The sequence below is a fragment of the Pygocentrus nattereri genome, chromosome 20 (assembly GCF_015220715.1).
Source record: "Pygocentrus nattereri isolate fPygNat1 chromosome 20, fPygNat1.pri, whole genome shotgun sequence".
Lineage (NCBI taxonomy): Eukaryota > Metazoa > Chordata > Actinopteri > Characiformes > Serrasalmidae > Pygocentrus > Pygocentrus nattereri.
In genome coordinates this window covers 25,032,879-25,050,643 of record NC_051230.1, presented here as the reverse complement: position 1 = coordinate 25,050,643, position 17,765 = coordinate 25,032,879, and the positions used below count along the sequence as shown (strand labels likewise).

The 17,765-nt window shown below is 39.8% G+C and overlaps 1 protein-coding gene across 6 annotated transcripts in view; it reads right to left on the bottom strand.

Annotated features, from left to right (window-relative positions):
- Nucleotides 1–10,141, bottom strand: part of LOC108443179 (leucine-rich repeat-containing protein 43) — a 52,870-nt gene extending 42,729 nt beyond the window's left edge. For 2 of the 6 annotated variants that reach the window (XM_017723643.2, XM_037531622.1), the window contains exon 1: nucleotides 8,519–10,046. In XM_017723643.2, coding sequence (XP_017579132.1) covers nucleotides 8,519–8,611 — 93 coding nt within the window. In that variant the 5' untranslated portion in view covers nucleotides 8,612–10,046. Of the gene's footprint in view, nucleotides 1–6,316; nucleotides 6,520–8,518; nucleotides 10,047–10,076 lie in introns of those variants that run through there. The other 4 variants (XM_017723649.2, XM_017723648.2, XM_017723647.2 and 1 more) reach the window with 4 other exon arrangements.
- Nucleotides 10,142–17,765: the final 7,624 nt, after the last annotated feature.

The following is a 17,765-nucleotide window of genomic DNA, read 5'->3' as shown; positions in this document are numbered from 1 at the left end:
TTGTGCTTATATAACGCCACCTGCAGAGCATTAAATGAGCTCTGTAATTTTCTTGTTGCAGCATGAATGGAATCAGCTGAGCAATATAAAATTGTGTCATCTGCATGAAGGTGAATTTTGCAGTTTGAGGTAGAAGCAGAGGCAGCAATATCATTTATGTATATATTAAATAAAACTGGACACAAAATTGAACCTTGTTGTACACCTTTAGATACAGATACCAAATCTGATTTAGAATTATTCAATGCCATGCATTGATTTCTGTCAGTGAGGTAGTTTTGGGTCCATTCCAGAGCAGCTGCATCAAAGCCAATCTTTTCCAAGTTCCTTAAAAGAGTGTGATTAACTGTGTCAAATGCTTTTGTTAAGTCAACAAAAACAGCTGCACAATGTTTCTTCTTGTCCATGTCTGAATAAAGATCGTTTAAAACCAGTGCCGTAGCAAAGATAGTGCTGTGACCTTCTCTGAAACCAGACTGATATTTAGATAAAACAGAATTTTCATGAAGAAATTATTTCAATTGCTGGTTCACTAGAGATTCCAACATTTTTGCTAAACACAACTGTTTTGAGATGGGCCTATAATTATTGAGATCTGTTGTCTCACCACCTTTATGCAGAGGAATTACATGAGCTGTTTTCCAGACACTGGGAATTCTGCAAGATAAAACTGAAAGATTAAAAATGTATAAAATGTATTCTAAAATAAATCGGGGCTGCAAGACGCAATAAAAAGGGGTCCAGCCCATCTTCTCCAGTGGCTTTTTGTGGAATAATTTTAGCCAGGGCATTAGCAACTAAATATGGAGAAAATGGCTGGAGTGAGAAGAGACCATGCGTTTTAGAAACAGTAGAGTTGAGATCAGTTTTATTCAATAGGTTTGTGCTATTTCTATCAAAGACGTGGCCGGCTGCAGCAAAGTGTGAGTTAAAAGCTTGACATATTTCCTTCTGGGCAGAAATCTTTGTCAACTGAAATGCTAGTTGGAAAAGGAGGGGAATTATTTTTAAGGGAATTTACTATTTTCCAGAAGTTTTGAGGGTTTCTAGTGCTGGTGATTAAGCTAAGGTAATATTCTGATTGAGCTTTAACAGCAGAGGTACATTTATTTCTCAACTGTCTAAACGTAAGCCAATGGTCTCTTTCCCCTGAGCGTCTAGCAATTGACCAAGCTTTATTTCTGGCCTTAAACAATGAGGAATCCTCACCCGTAAACCAGGGGCTTGATCTGTCTCTTATTCTTGATGTTTTGAATGGGGCATGTTTGTTTACCACTGTTAGGAAAGTTTTACTGAAGTGGTTTAGTGCCCCATCAACATCTGAGATTTCTAGGGTGAGGCTGATTTCACTCATTGCTAAGTCAGAAAGGAAAGCTTGCTCATTAAAAATATTAAAATTTCTTCTAACCACCAACCGAGAGCCTGTTTTGTTTGTACAACTGTTTCTAATGCATCCGATGGGACAATGATCAAAAAGTTCAAAAACTCCTGAGGCAGTAATTTTCTCAGCTTTATTGGACAGCATTAGATCTATCAAGGTTGACTTGGTGGGTTCTTTCAGATTTGGGCAAGTTGGTTCATTAACTGTGTTAGGGTAAGATTGCCACATATTTCCTTTAAGTGATCGGATGCATTAGAAAGCCAGTTGAGGTTAAAATCACCTAGGACCAGCAATTCAGAAGCACTAAATTTGAATAAAAGATCAGCTAATTCTTCAACTGCAGAGTGTGGGGCAGAGGAAGGCCTGTATATCCCAATTAAAACGAGTTATTTTTTCCGAATGAGACCTCGAGGGCCAAGACCTCATAACATTTTTCTCTAGATACTGCACATAAAACAGTAGTTTGTAAATTTACTCTGGTATAAATAGCAACTCCCCCTCCCCTTGAAATTCTGTCTTTTCTATGGAGGATAAAATTATTTAAAGCTAAAACTTCATCATTGGTACAATGTCTAAGCCAGGTCTCTGTTAAAACTATATCAGGATCAGACTGTGCAGCCAGGATTTTAAGATGATCCATTATATCTTTTTGTAGTATGCTTCTAATATTCAGATGGATTATACCTAATCCTTTTCTTTTCTTAAAATTTTCAAGATTACTCATTGGGTTATCAGTGCAGTTTTCTTGGGGGTTTATGGTAATTTGAGATGGCTTAATGCAGATAAGATTATCACAATTAATAAAAATGTTAAAATTATGAGGATTATTGGCATTTCTTGTAAAAATGCTGGTCCTAGGTGTTCTACTAATGACTACTGGTATAATTGAACTTGCATTGCATTACAGATACCTATAAACTCAGAATTGTTCACAGTAGTGATGATAGGAACCAGATGTCTAAAGAGTTTAATGCTGTTAAAATCTTCCTCATTGAAAATTATTACCTGGAAAAGTTACAAATACATGGTCTGATCCATTGTTATATGATTGCTTTGTGATAAGGTTTTTTAATGATTTTAAAAAATAATAAGTACCACTTTTGCTATCGATGTTTATGCAGGACTATAATTTTACCTACTATTTTACCATTATACACTACATATAAAAAAATAGATAAAATTCAAAATGGGCATTATTGATCAAATTCAGAAGAAACATTGGAGGAGTGGGTGTCTACAAACTTTTGGACTTATAGTGCATGTAAGTTTGCAATAGTTTTTTGATTGATCTTTCAAAACAATCTGAAGCACCTACCAAGTGACACATGCTGTAGTTAAAGGGGAATTACACCAATTTTAAAAAAAAAACCATCTACATAATTCAATGATTGAGGTGCAAGTTCTTCAGTGGTCTGATGTAAAGGGATTCATTGTAGAGAAACTTTGATAGGAACCAGGGCTTGGCATAGCTATAGTGCAAATATAGTCATTTTAGTTACTGTGCAACTTACAGGTTTCTTCAGAATTTTATCAATAATGCCCAGCACTACCTGAAAGGATGAAATACACATGTCTACATAAGTTAACTGTAGAACACATTTTTGTGACTATTTTTCAGACACGCTCCATCAATGGCTGTTCACCTATGAAAAACATCAGTGGGACCTGGCACAATAATCATGCGTCTGCCTGTGCTTTCAAAGAATATCTCGGAGCTATTGAAGAAAAAGCGCATAATCCTAAAATTAAGAACCTCACCAGAAAGCTCAAAAAACATTTTGTTTCCATGTTTCTGGATGAAGACTGTGAAAATAAAGCAAATCTGGATCCGAGAATGAAAAGCAATCATACCTATCCAAACAAATGTCTGGGTCTAAACATTCTCCAAAGCCTTATTTCATGGCTAGAGAGAAAAGCTCACCATGAGTTTCCCAACATGACTCATAATTTTTCAGAATACTCATGCTAACTTATATGTACAAGCATCAGCTATTTATTCTAATTAACTTATTCTACACTGTATGATCATGTGCTCTGTTTGTGATGGAGAAATAAATTATGCATCCAAATCTGCCTCATCACATCTTTGAGCAAAGATATGTTTAAGAACTGCAGAACATGCACGTAGCAACTCAAGCATCAAAATCTAGGGGTGCACAATTGGAATCTGCCAGTTGCAATCCTAGACCCAGAAAGGTGGACCCGAGTCAGTGACTTCTACATTTGTTGACTCACCCCTTGACAATTTTGGTTTCAGCAAAAGAAAAAAAAGTAATGTCCTTTCCAGCCTTTTGTGACTTCGACTTTTAGTTTTGCAACTGTTCTGTGTTGTCATTACTGGAGTGATGTTCTCCCAAAACTCACAGCATCAAGTTTGACGGCTTCAAATAACAAATAAGTGTTTAATTATTCCCAACATTCACACAGTAAGTTCATTTGGCAGCGCAATGGTGGTATGTAATGTGATAATAAAGCCATAACTGATCCAGCTATGGCAGTAAAACATGTTTTTGGGGAATGTTTAATTTTAAATTGTTGCTCTAGTTATAAATGAAAGCTGAAATCGAAATAGCTGCACCACAAACTGCATACTAGCACACTAACTAATAGGTCTATGTAAAAAAAAAAGTAAAAAAAAAAAAAGTAGAAGAGCACTCCTTAGGTGATGTGTGGTCTGGGAAGTAGTATTAGATCAGCCAAACTCTTAGAAAGAAAAGGTATGAAACTGTCACAGGGCAGTATCCCTATTGTTATAGGGGTATCATCCTCAATGGTACATCTCAGTAACTTTAGTCAGGAAGCATAATTGTACCATAATCCATTGAAATTATATTTTCTAAATTATACTGACTCCACACTCTCGTCTCGTCTCCAGGCTTTTTATTTTATTAAAACATTAGGTTATTAAAGGGTATAAATATGTACTTTTCACCTGATAAAAATTTTCATTTAATTAAATTAACTTTAATTTGTTACATTTATTTTATAAATACATTTACATACATTTATTTTTGTATTGCACATTTCTAGCCATAACATTTCCGCATACGCATACATTTTAAATAAATGCATTTTAAAATATATTTGGTTAATATTGTACACATTGTACACATGTCTGTATAAAATGCTGCCTGCTTAAGTATCATTACTGAAGGCAATGTAGATTCCTTCCTTCCTTCACTGCCTCACATATCTCATAATCTTCTGTGTCTGCTGCAATATGGTTAGAAAAATAGAGCAGAAAACACCAGCCCTGACACAGCAGACAACACTGCCTTCAAAGGTGCTGACTTATGAGTGGGTTGCAGGCAGCAATACAGCTGCCTACAGTTTCCTACACAGCCAGCATTATAGCTCGCCTACCAAAATGGAGCAATAACGTAATGAAACAATATGAATAAAAAAAAAAGAAAAGAAAAACATTTCTGATGGACAAAGCACTTCATGCAATAAATGTGAGGTTTGAGTGGAGACAAAACAATTGGCAAGTATGCTAGCTAGCATCCAGCAGAACTTGTGCTAGGTTTTAAAGGAATGCCATCTGGAACTTTTAGACCATTTTTGTGTTGACAGGGATGACAGGGCTTGTGAGCAGAGCTTAAGTTAACTGGTGGCAGAAATAGCAGCGTTGAGTGTAGGAATATAGGAATATGGATCACCCAGAGGCCTTCTCCAGTTATTTTAATGGTTTGCCAGCAGAAGACAGGTTGTCGCTAATAAGCTAACTCTAATTAGCAATGGGGGGAGAATTCCTGACTCATACTCACAGTCAGGTTGATGGTATATAACTACATGTGCTCGAGTAAATTAACACCAGTGACCGCACTTTTAGTTAAGTAGGGATTTTCAGAACTCTTCCCACCCCGATAACCAACCATTTCACGTCTTTCCTCTAAACAGAGCATTTAACTAAAGGTTTTTCTATAGTACAGGATTCGTTATTTGAAGCTATTTATAACCTGAACGGTTTTCAGTAGGTTTGTGCAGATAATAATGTGACTAAACTAAAATTCCTCACTAACGACTCGAGACTTGACTCCAACTTGCATGAACAATGCTGCCAACTCCTCAGTAAGCTATTGACTGTCCTAAAATCGCTAGAAGTCGCCAAATGTCATCGGCCAATTTGCATAATTGTCTATTTGCGTGTATTTGAAGCTGTAGAATAAAGGAATAACGTTGTGGGAGAGAAAAAAGTGAGTAAAAACCACACTAAATATGTTAGAACTACAAATGAACTCTGAATAAATTAACTTTGAACTGTTGATTCTTTTTTTTGCCTTTGAAATAGGCCGTCACTTCTCAAAATAACTTCATGACTTTAATGCTTTGTCTATACCCACATTTCATAAATCATTTTTACGTAAATTACATAAATCAATTTTGCTCTGTGTTGTTAAATGTTAGCATATCAAATTTAATCAAAAGACTGTTTGGAACTGCTTCTCTACATTCAACCCTCCTCCTTTATCCGGGCTTGGGACCGGCAAAGTGACCTTAAAAGAGACACTTTGACAGCGTTACTTTTTTTTTCAATTTTTTTGTATATTCTTTTATCTATATTTCATCCCGCTCTGTAAATAGGGGGCGGGATCAGCTGCTTTGGGAATGCGCAGTTCATTTGCAGTGTGGACGGGGAGCGGCGTGGGTCTGCTGTGACTGAGATTGAGCACGGTGAGTGCTGTGGGACAGGGCTCACGGCAGCACCCGCTGCTCGCTGAGGACAGTAACTGAAGAACATGTGTGTTCACCTCAGAGTCTCCAAATGTCTCCGATAACACCAGAAAAAGTCGCTGGATTTGTCGCCAAGTTGGCAACACTGCAGGAAATCGGTAATCTTTTATCAAGTGTAGTGACTTTTACCCGCCTCTAAATGCTGTCTAACGTTTGGTTGCATCAATATGTTTACAGCAGCCGGGAAAAAAATATACTAACCAAAAATGTTAGCATGTTTTCCCTCCACCCTGACCTAACATCGAGCTAAAGGGCCAATCATCGCCTCTGCTCCCAGCTGCACAAATCAGATTGGCCTCCAAGGAAAAGCGACCACATGACGTTGATTGTTTTCGTCTGGTCAAGATGGCGGTGTTCTCGTCTTGATGCTGTTCAGTATTAAATAGTGACGTGCTAGGGGCGCGCTTGTGATGGAGAGGGAGAGAGAGGAAAAGAGAGAGAATGCATGCATGAGTGCCTGAAATCTATGTAAAAGCTGCAGATCTGCTCTATAATACAATAATCATATTAACTTAAAATATAAACTGACTGCTTTAATATTTCAGGTTCACTGAGCATAATAGTGATGTTAGGAAATTAGGGGCCTTTTGTCAATACAGTGTCTTTACTTGATAAATCATCTTGCAATTACACACATCAGCTGCTCATGAATTCTTAAGTATTTCTTTTTAAATACATTACACAATGTTTATGAATTTGGTACGAAGTCTTTATTTAGGTAGTCTTTGAACAGTGTTACCAAAAAGATAATTATTACCCAAATAAAAACATGAGCAATACATTCTCATTCATGAAGAGAGCCCATATGGGTGCAGATATCTACCTGCTGCCATTTTACATGAACTTTTTTTTCCAAAAACAAGTTGCTCTGCATCTTATCTGCCACAATCGTTTTGCAGCAGATTCTACGGAGATGGTATTTTTAGGCCTTAGCAAACGTGGTTTATGCGGCATTTCTAATGCATTAGATCATTGATCCATCACATACTACTATTGCACTGGAAGCCCATATCCCCTAAACTCTGCCCAGCTGACTTTCTGACTGTTCTAGTTGGGACTTTAAAGTAAGGTACAATATAGCATCTAGCTTATATACAGTGCCCTCCACAAATATTGGCACCCCTGCTAACTTTGTTTATCATTTTAATATTTCATTTAAAATATTAACAAAAACCTAACCTTTATTTGAAGTAAAGATTGAAAGAAGTGAATTAAATATTTTTTTCTCAAATCTGTGTGTGACAATTGTTTCATTTATTTAATACTTTGCACAGCCTCCATTTGCAAAGGTAACAGCTCTGAGTCTTCTACTATGATTCTTATTGAGAACCAACATGTCCACGCCAAGAAATGACCGCATAGGTCAACCTTATTGAATATCTGTTCTGTGCAGCGCCCCCAGTGACCTGAAGAATCAATAATTTCAGCTAAGGAAGACGAGCGACGCACCTCACAGACTGCAAACAGCATTATTTAATTAAATATGGCAGTAAAAACAGTACCCCGTAGATTATAACAAGCTTAAAAGAAAAAGCCTCAAATGTGTTCCTCTGCTGATAACATTAGCTAGATAGCTACCTAGGACGAGACTGAAGTTCAGATTTTCCATTCCACCTTAAATGGCGCAGCAGTTGCATGGCATCTGTATTGGTCTGCGGTACAGAACTGATTTGGTAGTTAAGGTTGAACGGAAAATTCCCATAAGAAGTCAACTTCAAATGTCGTCTTGGTAAATGGTAAGCTGACAGGTAAAATAAAAAGGGTCTCAACTTCGCATTAGATCAAAACACTGAATATGTAAATCTCAAGATGGGAAGAACTCTGTGGTTTTGTGGTTCATATTATGTGTTTCAGGGTCAGCCACTCTTAAAACAATATGGCAGAGACTATAGCAGTTCTCTAATATTATTAACACCTAGTGTTTTTATTCAGAACATTTGATAGATGTAATAACATTTGATAGATGTAATAATATGCGTAGGCCTGGGCTGAACCATTTGTCTCTAAAACGCTGTTAATAATTGAATTCACTGGTGTATCTAAACCATTTTTTTCCTTTGTAAGAATGCTCCAGAAATGCCCACTAAAAAAAACAATGCTCTAATTGTCAGGATTTGATCCACCTCTTATTGGCTGGATTTGAATATTAGCTAACTAACAGCTTCGTCTGTTGAAACGTTTGTGCAGATCACTGACGGACGTTTAGTTTTTCTTTAAATATATTGTCCTAAATGTGACCATTCAAAATGCATTTCAGTCTCTAGGCTGATTTTATAGAGTCAAACCAATCATTACATCCAGCATAAATTCAGGTATTTGCACAACTACTGGAAAGCGAACAGTGCCAAAATACTGTCTTCAGACAGATCTCACATTAGATTACTAGCACTAAATACATGTTACCTTCAGGCGTCTTGGTCTTCGCGTTGACTGACATTCTTTGCCGTCGATCTCTAAACTTAAAAGAGAAAGTAGACTCCAAGTAGGCCACAGCATAAAGGGTTAAAATCAGTACATAGCAAAAAACAGACACCTCCCGAGACTCAACACTGGCTTCAGATGTCTGAGTTCTACACAGAACTCATGAACCCAACAACAATAACAGTACTGCATTTAGTTTGACCAACCATCTTTTGAAAATAAACCAGATTTTACCATACTAGTCAAGTTTAGAACTACCAAACTGACTTATCATTCTAATTCTTGCTGCAACCATATTTTTACATTAAACAGAAAACCATTCAACAAAATGACAAAAGTTTTCTCTAGTACCCCGAACAAACTTAACATTGATAAATCTGAAACATACAGATTTAAACATTTATACCAGTGTTTCTAAACTTAACTGTAGTAGGCCACCAAACAATTCCATATTTTTAAACTGCCTTGTTATTTTCAGGTGTCATTTTGGTCTTTGCGTTGACAGTTGCTCGTCCTCACCATCAATCTCTAAACTTAATAGAAAAGAGAAAATAAGGTGGGGGCACAGCTCCACCAGCCTGTTGGGGAGAGTGGAGATGCCGGACACAGTGGACTTCACAGAAGAAACAATTGCTCCTCTCCACGGAGTCCTAATAGTGTCACGGAATACTTTAAATGGCCAACATTGGAAGCCAGCCACAACCAGTTAGAACCAACGTTTTTATCAAGGCATATTATATATAACACTGATATGGGGCTCTAATATGCATTCAGTTGTGTGCTCTCAAAACTCCATGTGTGATTTTTCACTTCATATGGAATCCAATGTTGAGCTTGAGTAAAGGGGCCCAGGTTTAAAGTTCCAGGTCCCAAGAGAGAGATGGGCCCCTCGCTTTCTCCCTCTTAGCTTCAAAATAAGCGGAGGCTATTTTAAAAAGAACCAGATGTGGACTATACCTTATGTCAAAAATAACTGGGGTATAAAAGCATGGACTCAAAGCTTTGTGGGCAGAGAACATATTGGCAGGTTTCTCTTCAAGCTGTTTCGCGAAGGCTTGATTCTGACTTTGATCTCTAAATGCAAATAACCTTCTTTTACATGCAAGAGACGGGTATCACCGAAGAGTTTCTTCCTTCACCTTCAAAGCATCGCTATAGAAATAAACCACAGAAGCTTTAGTGAAATCTAGTCGAATTTAGGAAAAAAACAGGCAGAGTTCAAATCCAGAAGACACAACAGATATAAAGAAACAATCATTGCGATAATCCAAAAGGGAGCAGGCAGAAGGCTTAGTTAAAAACAAAACGATGTCAAACACGGTAATCAGAGATCCAGGGCAAACAATCCAGAGCGCACAGCAAAAGGCAGAGTCGAAAAGCACAAGTTACTCACAGATACACACAACAGAGATAACGCTCAGTCGTTCGCAAACGAAAACAATGCCTCGCAACTTTCTATGGCTAAAGCCCGGACTTATAAGCTAAACTAGGAAGATCATATGATCAACTACACAGGTATTATTTAATACACAGGTATTACCCATATTAGTACTCCGGCGATCTAGAGCGCTGATAGGTGCGAGAGAAGACTTTAGGAGTTAGCTGATCTCCCAGAGGTATCTGGGAGGTGTAGTCCGTATAATTTTCTGAGTTCGGAGGAAGCGTAAAAATCATGTGATCTCCCAAAGGATTCTGGGAGATCGAGTCCGAATCCTTGCTAGGACACCGCGGACTCGTGACTTACGACAGACCATAGGAGGTCTGCATGTACTCGGTTATACAGAGTGATTCAAAAAGATTAATCTGATTTCAAAAGCACCATATTTTTACAACCGTGAGGCACATAGAAACCAAACCAAACACATACCAATACAAAAAGAGGGGGGCTTCTGAGCCATTGTTGCCAACTTAGCGACTTTGTCGCTATATTTAGCGACTTTTCAGACCCCTCTAGCGACATTTTTTAAAACGACTAGCGACAAATCTATTGACTTTTTCTGGCGTTATTGGAGACTTTTGGAGACTCTGAGGTGAACACACAGTTACTGTCCACAGCGAGCAGCGGGTGCTGCCGTGAGCCCCGTCCCACAGCACTCACCGTGCTCAGTCTCACAGTCAGAGCAGACCCACGCCGCTCCACTATGGAGTCAAATTAGGGTCTTTAATGGTGACGAGAAAAAAAAATATCGCAAATATAAGATTAGCATTTTGCATTTTACGTTCCTATTTTGTTTTTGCAATACTTTCCCTCTTTTGCGTTTCTTTCTTTTGTTTGCGTTTCACATTTTATGTTGCTGCTTTTTTTTGCAATACTTTCTCCCTTTTGCGTTTCTTTCTTTTGTTTGCGCGTCTCGCGTTTTACGTTCCTCATTTTTTTTTGCGCTTCTCTCTTTTCTTTGCTCCGGTTTTACCCTGTATGGGGGCGGGGAAAGAGGCGTGGCCAAGAGCGAAAGGCGTGCCGTGAACGTTCCGCGTCATCAGTTAGAGCCAGCGCAGTTACACAGCGCGGCAATTCGGTTTACTGGTATCATGGCAGACGGTCGCCCAGCTGGACCACAGCTATATACACTGATATAAATACATCTATATACAAGCTGAGGGAACTAATGAGGACAAGTTGTAAGCCTTCTGTGCCGAACCATGTCTAGGTAGAAAGTGGTAAATCTGCACGTTCTGGTGTCTCCTTCTGCATCACACACACTTGAACACAGTAAAGGCTTCATGACCATCTAATTAGTTCGGGTGCTGACAAAACACCAACATGTGCAAGATAGGAGTACCTCAGGACCAGGATTGGGAACCACTGGCCTGATTCAGTAGACCAGTAGTTTTCAGCTCCAATCCTGATGACCTACTGCCAAGTGTGTGTGTGTGTGTGTGTGTGTGTGTGTGATGCAGAAGGAGACACCAGAACGTGCAGATTTACCACTTTCTACCTAGACATGGAAAAGAAACGCAAAAGAGGGAAAGTATTGAAAAAACAAAATAGGAACGTAAAATGCTAATCTTATATTTGCGATATATTTTTTTTCTCGTCACCATTAAAGACCCTAATTTGACTCCATACTCCACGTCCACCCTGCAAATGAACTGCGCATGCCCCCTATTTACAGAGCGGGATGAAATATAGATAAGGTAGAGTAGCAGTTCCAAACAGTCTTTTGATTAAATTTGATATGCTAACATTTAACAACACAGGACAAAAGTGATTTATGTAATTTACGTAAAAATGATTTATGTAATGTGGTTCTTATCAAAGCATTAAAGTCATGAAGTTATTTTGAGAAGTGACGGCCTATTTCAAAGGCAAAAAAAAGAATCAACAGAAGTTGTTAACTTATTCAGATATCATTTGTAGTTCTAACATATTTAGGGTGTTTATTTTTTACTCACTTTTTTCTCTCCCACAACGTTATTCCTTTATTCTACAGCTTCAAATACACGCAAATATATTATTATGCAAATTAGGCGATTGCGTCATTTGGCGACTTCTAGCGACTTTTAGGACAGCCAATAGCTACTCTCCTTAATGAGGAGTTGGCAACTGGGCCGCAGGGCAAGCTGGAGCCTATCCCAGCTGTCATTAGGCAGAAGGCAGGAAACACCCTGGACAGATTCAGTCCATCACAGGGTGTGTTACAAACATGTCCTTGAAATAAACGCTGCAAAAGGAGCTTTATTTTAAAAGAGACATGCAACATGCTGCTTAAGATGGTTGAGTCATGCATATGAAGGGGTTGGGCAGGGTTTTGCGAATGGCTGAGAACATTCGGGACAGACATTTGCGTGTTTCTGGGTTTCACTGTTGATTCTCTCTGTAAAGCTGCAACAGAAAAGATTAATCAAAACCACAACTGACAGAATTGTTTTCTTATATAAACATCCAGTTCATTCTGTTATTCCCTAGAATAAAAAGTGATATTATGAGGCACATTTGAACTAGAAAGCTATGAAATACTTGGCCATGTGTGTGTTTTCATTGTGAATACATGACTGTTATGTTTTTTTCAAGTACTTACACTCCTGAAGATTTCCAGAGGCAGAAAGATGATTTCTGGACACCACTCCAGCGGGACATGCTTTAGTTGACTTATAGATGAGCGAACATTTAACAAAGAAGACCAAACATCAACATTAAGAAAGGTAACATACAGTGTTACATTTAACATTTAGAATTTCTAAAATTTACTTGATCAGTTTATATAATTATATATATATATATATATATATATATATATATATACACTGCTCAAAAAAGGGAACACTTAAACAACACAATATAACTCCAAGTAAATAAAACTTCTGTGAAATCAAACTTTCCACTTACGAAGAAACACTGATTGACAATCAATTTCACATGCTGTTGTGCAAATAGAATATACAACAGGTGGAAATCATTGGCAATTAGCAAGACACACTCAATAAAGGAGTGGTTCTGCAGGTGGGGACCACTGACCACTTCTCAGTACTTTTATGCTTTCTGGCTGATGTTTTGGTCACTTTTGAATGTTGGTGGTGCTTTCACACTCGTGGTAGCATGAGACAGACTCTACAACCCACACAAGTGGCTCAGGTAGGGCAGCTCGTCCAGGATGGCACATCAATGTGAGCTGTGGCAAGAAGGTTTGCTGTGTCCGTCAGTGTAGTGTCCAGAGGCTGGAGGCGCTACCAGGAGACAGGACAGTACACCAGGAGACGTGGAGGAGGCCGTAGGAGGGCAACAATCCAGCAGCAGGACCGCTACCTCTGCCTTTGTGCAAGGAGGAACAGGAGGAGCACTGCCAGAGCCCTGCAAAATGGCCTCCAGCAGGCCACAAATGTGCATGTGTCTGCACAAACGGTTAGAAACCGACTCCATGAGGATGGTATGAGGGCCCGATGTCCACAGATGGGGGTTGTGCTCACAGCCCAACACTGTGCAGGACGCTTGGCATTTGCCAGAGAACACCAGGATTGGCAAATTCGCAACTGGCGCCCTGTGCTCTTCACAGATGAAAGCAGGTTCACACTGAGCACATGTGACCGACGTGACGGAGTCTGGAGACGCTGTGGAGAGCGATCTGCTGCCTGCAACATCCTTCAGCATGACCGGTTTGGCAGTGGGTCAGTAATGGTGTGGGGTGGCATTTCTTTGGAGGGGGCACAGCCCTCCATGTGCTCGCCAGAGGTAGCCTGACTGCCATCAGGTACCGAGATGAGATCCTCAGACCCCTTGTGAGACCATATGCATATATTCCTCACCTTCTAAAATCCATGACTCCTCTTTTTCAGTCACAGGCTCTCGGTCATTGAATGGGCTGGAGCTTGAAGATTTTGTCTCTTGGCTAGAGATGCTAAGATTCCCCAGTGTGTCTCTAACCATTGCACCGTCATCCTTGATGGAGGCAATAAGTGTTGTGCCAGTAGGCTTTGAGGAATCTGGTTTGTGACTCAAGTGCTGCTACAAGATTTTATTGAACTCATCTACAAAACGTAGACCTGCACTGAAGGAACCTGGATAAGATCCCTCAGTCAATTTTTCCTTACCCAGAAAGGTTGTAGAACTGAGTCTGAGGAGCACTTCCAAACATGGGATGATCAATTTAGATTTCTTTTAAAGTTGAATGTTAAATTGGTCAATTCATGTGAATGACAGCATAATGTCCCCTCAGATATGAGATGAAGTCAGTGACATTGAGGCTGGGTGAGTGCTATAATTTGAGAAGCAGAGTCAACCTTCTCAAAAATGGTCTTCCTCAGGGCTGGTGGCCCCACTAACTACCTAAATCTCCTCAGAAAAGAATGACTTAGGCTGAACTGATGTGATTTTGATTGAAGACAGAATTTGATTGAAGTTCAGGAAGGGACATGGAGATATGGAGAGACAGTCTAGAAGAGCTTGACAGAAGTAGCTCATTCCTGTATATCTCCACTACTTTGCCAATAGTCTTATCCTTGAAAATGTCGAAGTTAAGCTGAAATCTTGGAGATTTTGTACGGGGTGGTGACCTGATCAATATGATGCTCCCAGTTTTCAGCTCTGCTCCTTTTGCAGGTTGATCTTGAGGGAAAAAATCTCACATTTTTTCCGAAAATGACACTTTGCATTCCAACTTCCTTTTAAAAGAACTTCTGCTACAGTGGATTGTTTTTTTCCAGTTCCTGCATCACTCCATGTACTGCATACTGTTCTGAAGGGTTACCTTTTGTAGGCATGTTGCAGTCTGTAATGAAGTTTCAGCTTTTTGTTTATGTTCTGTTGTAGTAGCTGTGGTGTTCAGTTTTCTCTTCAGCCTCTCTCAGAACAGCAGCGTCTTCAGGCTGATAATGTTTCAGTTTAGCCTCCAAAATTTTTAGCATCTCTTTAGTCAGAAGAGCTAAAGCTATTTATGTACAAATGTACTTCTATTGGTGAATTCATGTCTTTTGAGTATGTTGCAATCAACCTTTCTTAATGATACACCTGTGTTAATAATTGTAATACACAGATTTCCAAGGCAAAATAGTACACAGAAATTGCAGAATTATTATTAGTTGCACCCACAAACTATGATAAAATTCTTCTCTGTGGTACACCACACGTGTTTCATCTTGTCAGATAAGCAGAGCCATTGTCTAGAAAGCGGGGGGAGTTGATAAACACAGGAAATACCTTAAGCTGACCTTGCAGACACGCTTACGTCTCGAGCACATCCTTACACTTTTATGATATAGATTGGTGAGATGGGCTAAATCGTATTTATAAGCACTTTAATTGGTTTCCTGGAATGTTAAATCTGTGATGAGAGACTGTCAAACCCTAAAGTTGTGAAGATGAAGTTGATTCTCTTTCGAATTTCCCCATTCCACCTTAAATAGTACAGCAGCTATGTTTGGCGCATCAGGCAGAATTTAAGGTGGGACAGGAAACTTGTACAAGAAGCTGGCGAATGAGAAGTGACTTCAGCCTCGAAACAGCCGAACAACGAGAGACATTTTACAATAAGCTGCTCTACTTCTGAGGAAAAATGTTTTCTAGTGGACATGGGAGGAAAGTGGCTATAACTAAAGCTTAAAGCAGAGCAAAGTAAGTCTGTGTTTTCGTTCATAATTTTTTAGCCTATCCTGGGATGTCAGCACATACTGGGCATTAAATATTGCGGCTCCCAAGGTGGTCTGATTTTTGCTGAAAGTACAAACTGGCTCTTCTTAATATTTGTGTTGTGACTCCTGACCGAACCTGGTTTTTAATGCAGAGCTGGTCGGATTTCTCACTCATCCAGCTATGTTTTTATGTGCTGCCACAGACTGAAATGCACTTACCCACTTCCATGTTCCGCTTCTTTAGGTTCTGTTAACATTACAGTATAAATTAAGTGTTTAGAAATTCGATTTTTGACGTTTATGAATTGATTTGGAATCGTTCACGTCTGCATTGCAATACATCTAAGAGTCGAGTTTTTCCTGCACCCCTAGTATTGAGTCTAGGGAGTTGTCCATTTTTTGTTCTGATTTTAACCCTTTACATTGTTGCCTATGTGGAATCTACTTTCCCTTTTCTTTTAAGCTTGGAGACGTAGAAGACAAATGACACAATGCCTGAAGTTAACAGGGCAGTTTTAAAATGCCCAATTGTGCTTATTAGCTAAGCACTTTTAGTGCTAGGAATCTAATGGGAGATCTGTCCAAGATCTTTTTCCATTACAATAAATGTGGAAATACCTGAAATGTTACTGGATGTAATGATTGGTTTGACTCTATAAAATCAGCCTAGCAACCAAAATGCATTTTCAATAGTCACATTAAGGACAATATACACTGCTCAAAAAATAAAGGGAACACTCAAATAACACATCCTAGATCTAAATGAATGAAATATTCTCACTGAATACTTTGTTCTGTACAAAGTTGAATGTGCTGACAAAGATCACACAAAAATCATCCATGGAAATCAAATTTATTAACCAATGGAGGACTGGATTTGGAGTCACACAAAATTAAAGTGGAAAAACACACTACAGGCTGATCCAACTTTGATGTAATGTCCTGGGATCTCCTCCCAGACCTGGACTAAAGCATCTGCCAACTCCTGGACAGTCTGTGGTGTTGGTGGATGGAGCGAGACATGATGTCCCAGATGTGCTCAATCCGATTCAGGTATGGGGAACAGGCGGGCCAGTCCATAGCTTCAATGCCTTCATCTTGCAGGAACTGCTGACACACTCCAGCCACATGAGGTCAGACATTGTCCTGCATTAGGAGGAACCCAGGGCCAACCGCACCAGCATATGATCTCACAAGGGGTCTGAGGATCTCATCTCGGTACCTAATGCCAGTCAGGCTGCCTCTGGCAAGCACATGGAGGGCTGTGCGTCCCTCCAAAGAAATGCCACGCCACACCATTACTGACCCACTCCCAAACCGGTCATGCTGAAGGATGTTGCAGGCAGCAGATCGCTCTCCACGGCATCTCCACACTCTGTCACGTCTGTCACATGTGCTCAGTGTGAACCTGCTTTCATCTGTGAAGAGCACAGGGCACCAGTGGCAAATTTGCCAATCCTGGTGTTCTCTGGCAAATGCCAAGCGTCCTGCACGGTGTTGGGCTGTGAGCACAACCCCCATCTGTGGACATCGGGCCCTCATACCATCCTTATGGAGTCAGTTTCTAACCGTTTGTGCAGACACATGCACATTTGTGGCCTGCTGGAGGTCATTTTGCAGGGCTCTGGCAGTGCTCCTCCTGTTCCTCCTTGCACAAAAGCGGAGGTAGCGGTCCTGCTGCTGGGTTGTTGCTCTCCTGCGTCCTCCTCCACGTCTCCTGGTGTACTGTCCTGTCTCCTGGTAGCACCTCCAGCCTCTGGACACTATGCTGACAGACACAGCAAACCTTCTTGCCACAGCTCGCATTAATGTGCCATCCTGGATGAGCTGCACTACCTAAGCCACTTGTGTGTGTTGTAGAGTCTGTTTCATGCTACCACAAGTATGAAAGCACCACCAACATTCAAAAGTGACCAAAACATCAGCCAGAAAGCAGAAAGGTACTGAGAAGTGGTCTGTGGTCCCCACCTGCAGTACCACTCCTTTATTGAGTGTGTCTTGCTAATTGCCAATAAGTTCCACCTGTTGTCTATTCCATTTGCACAACAGCATGTGAAATTGATTGTCAATCAGTGTTGCTTTCTAAGTGGGCAGTTTGATTTCACAGACGTTTTATTTACTTGTAGTTATATAGTGTTGTTTTAAGTGTTCCTTTATTTTTTTGAGC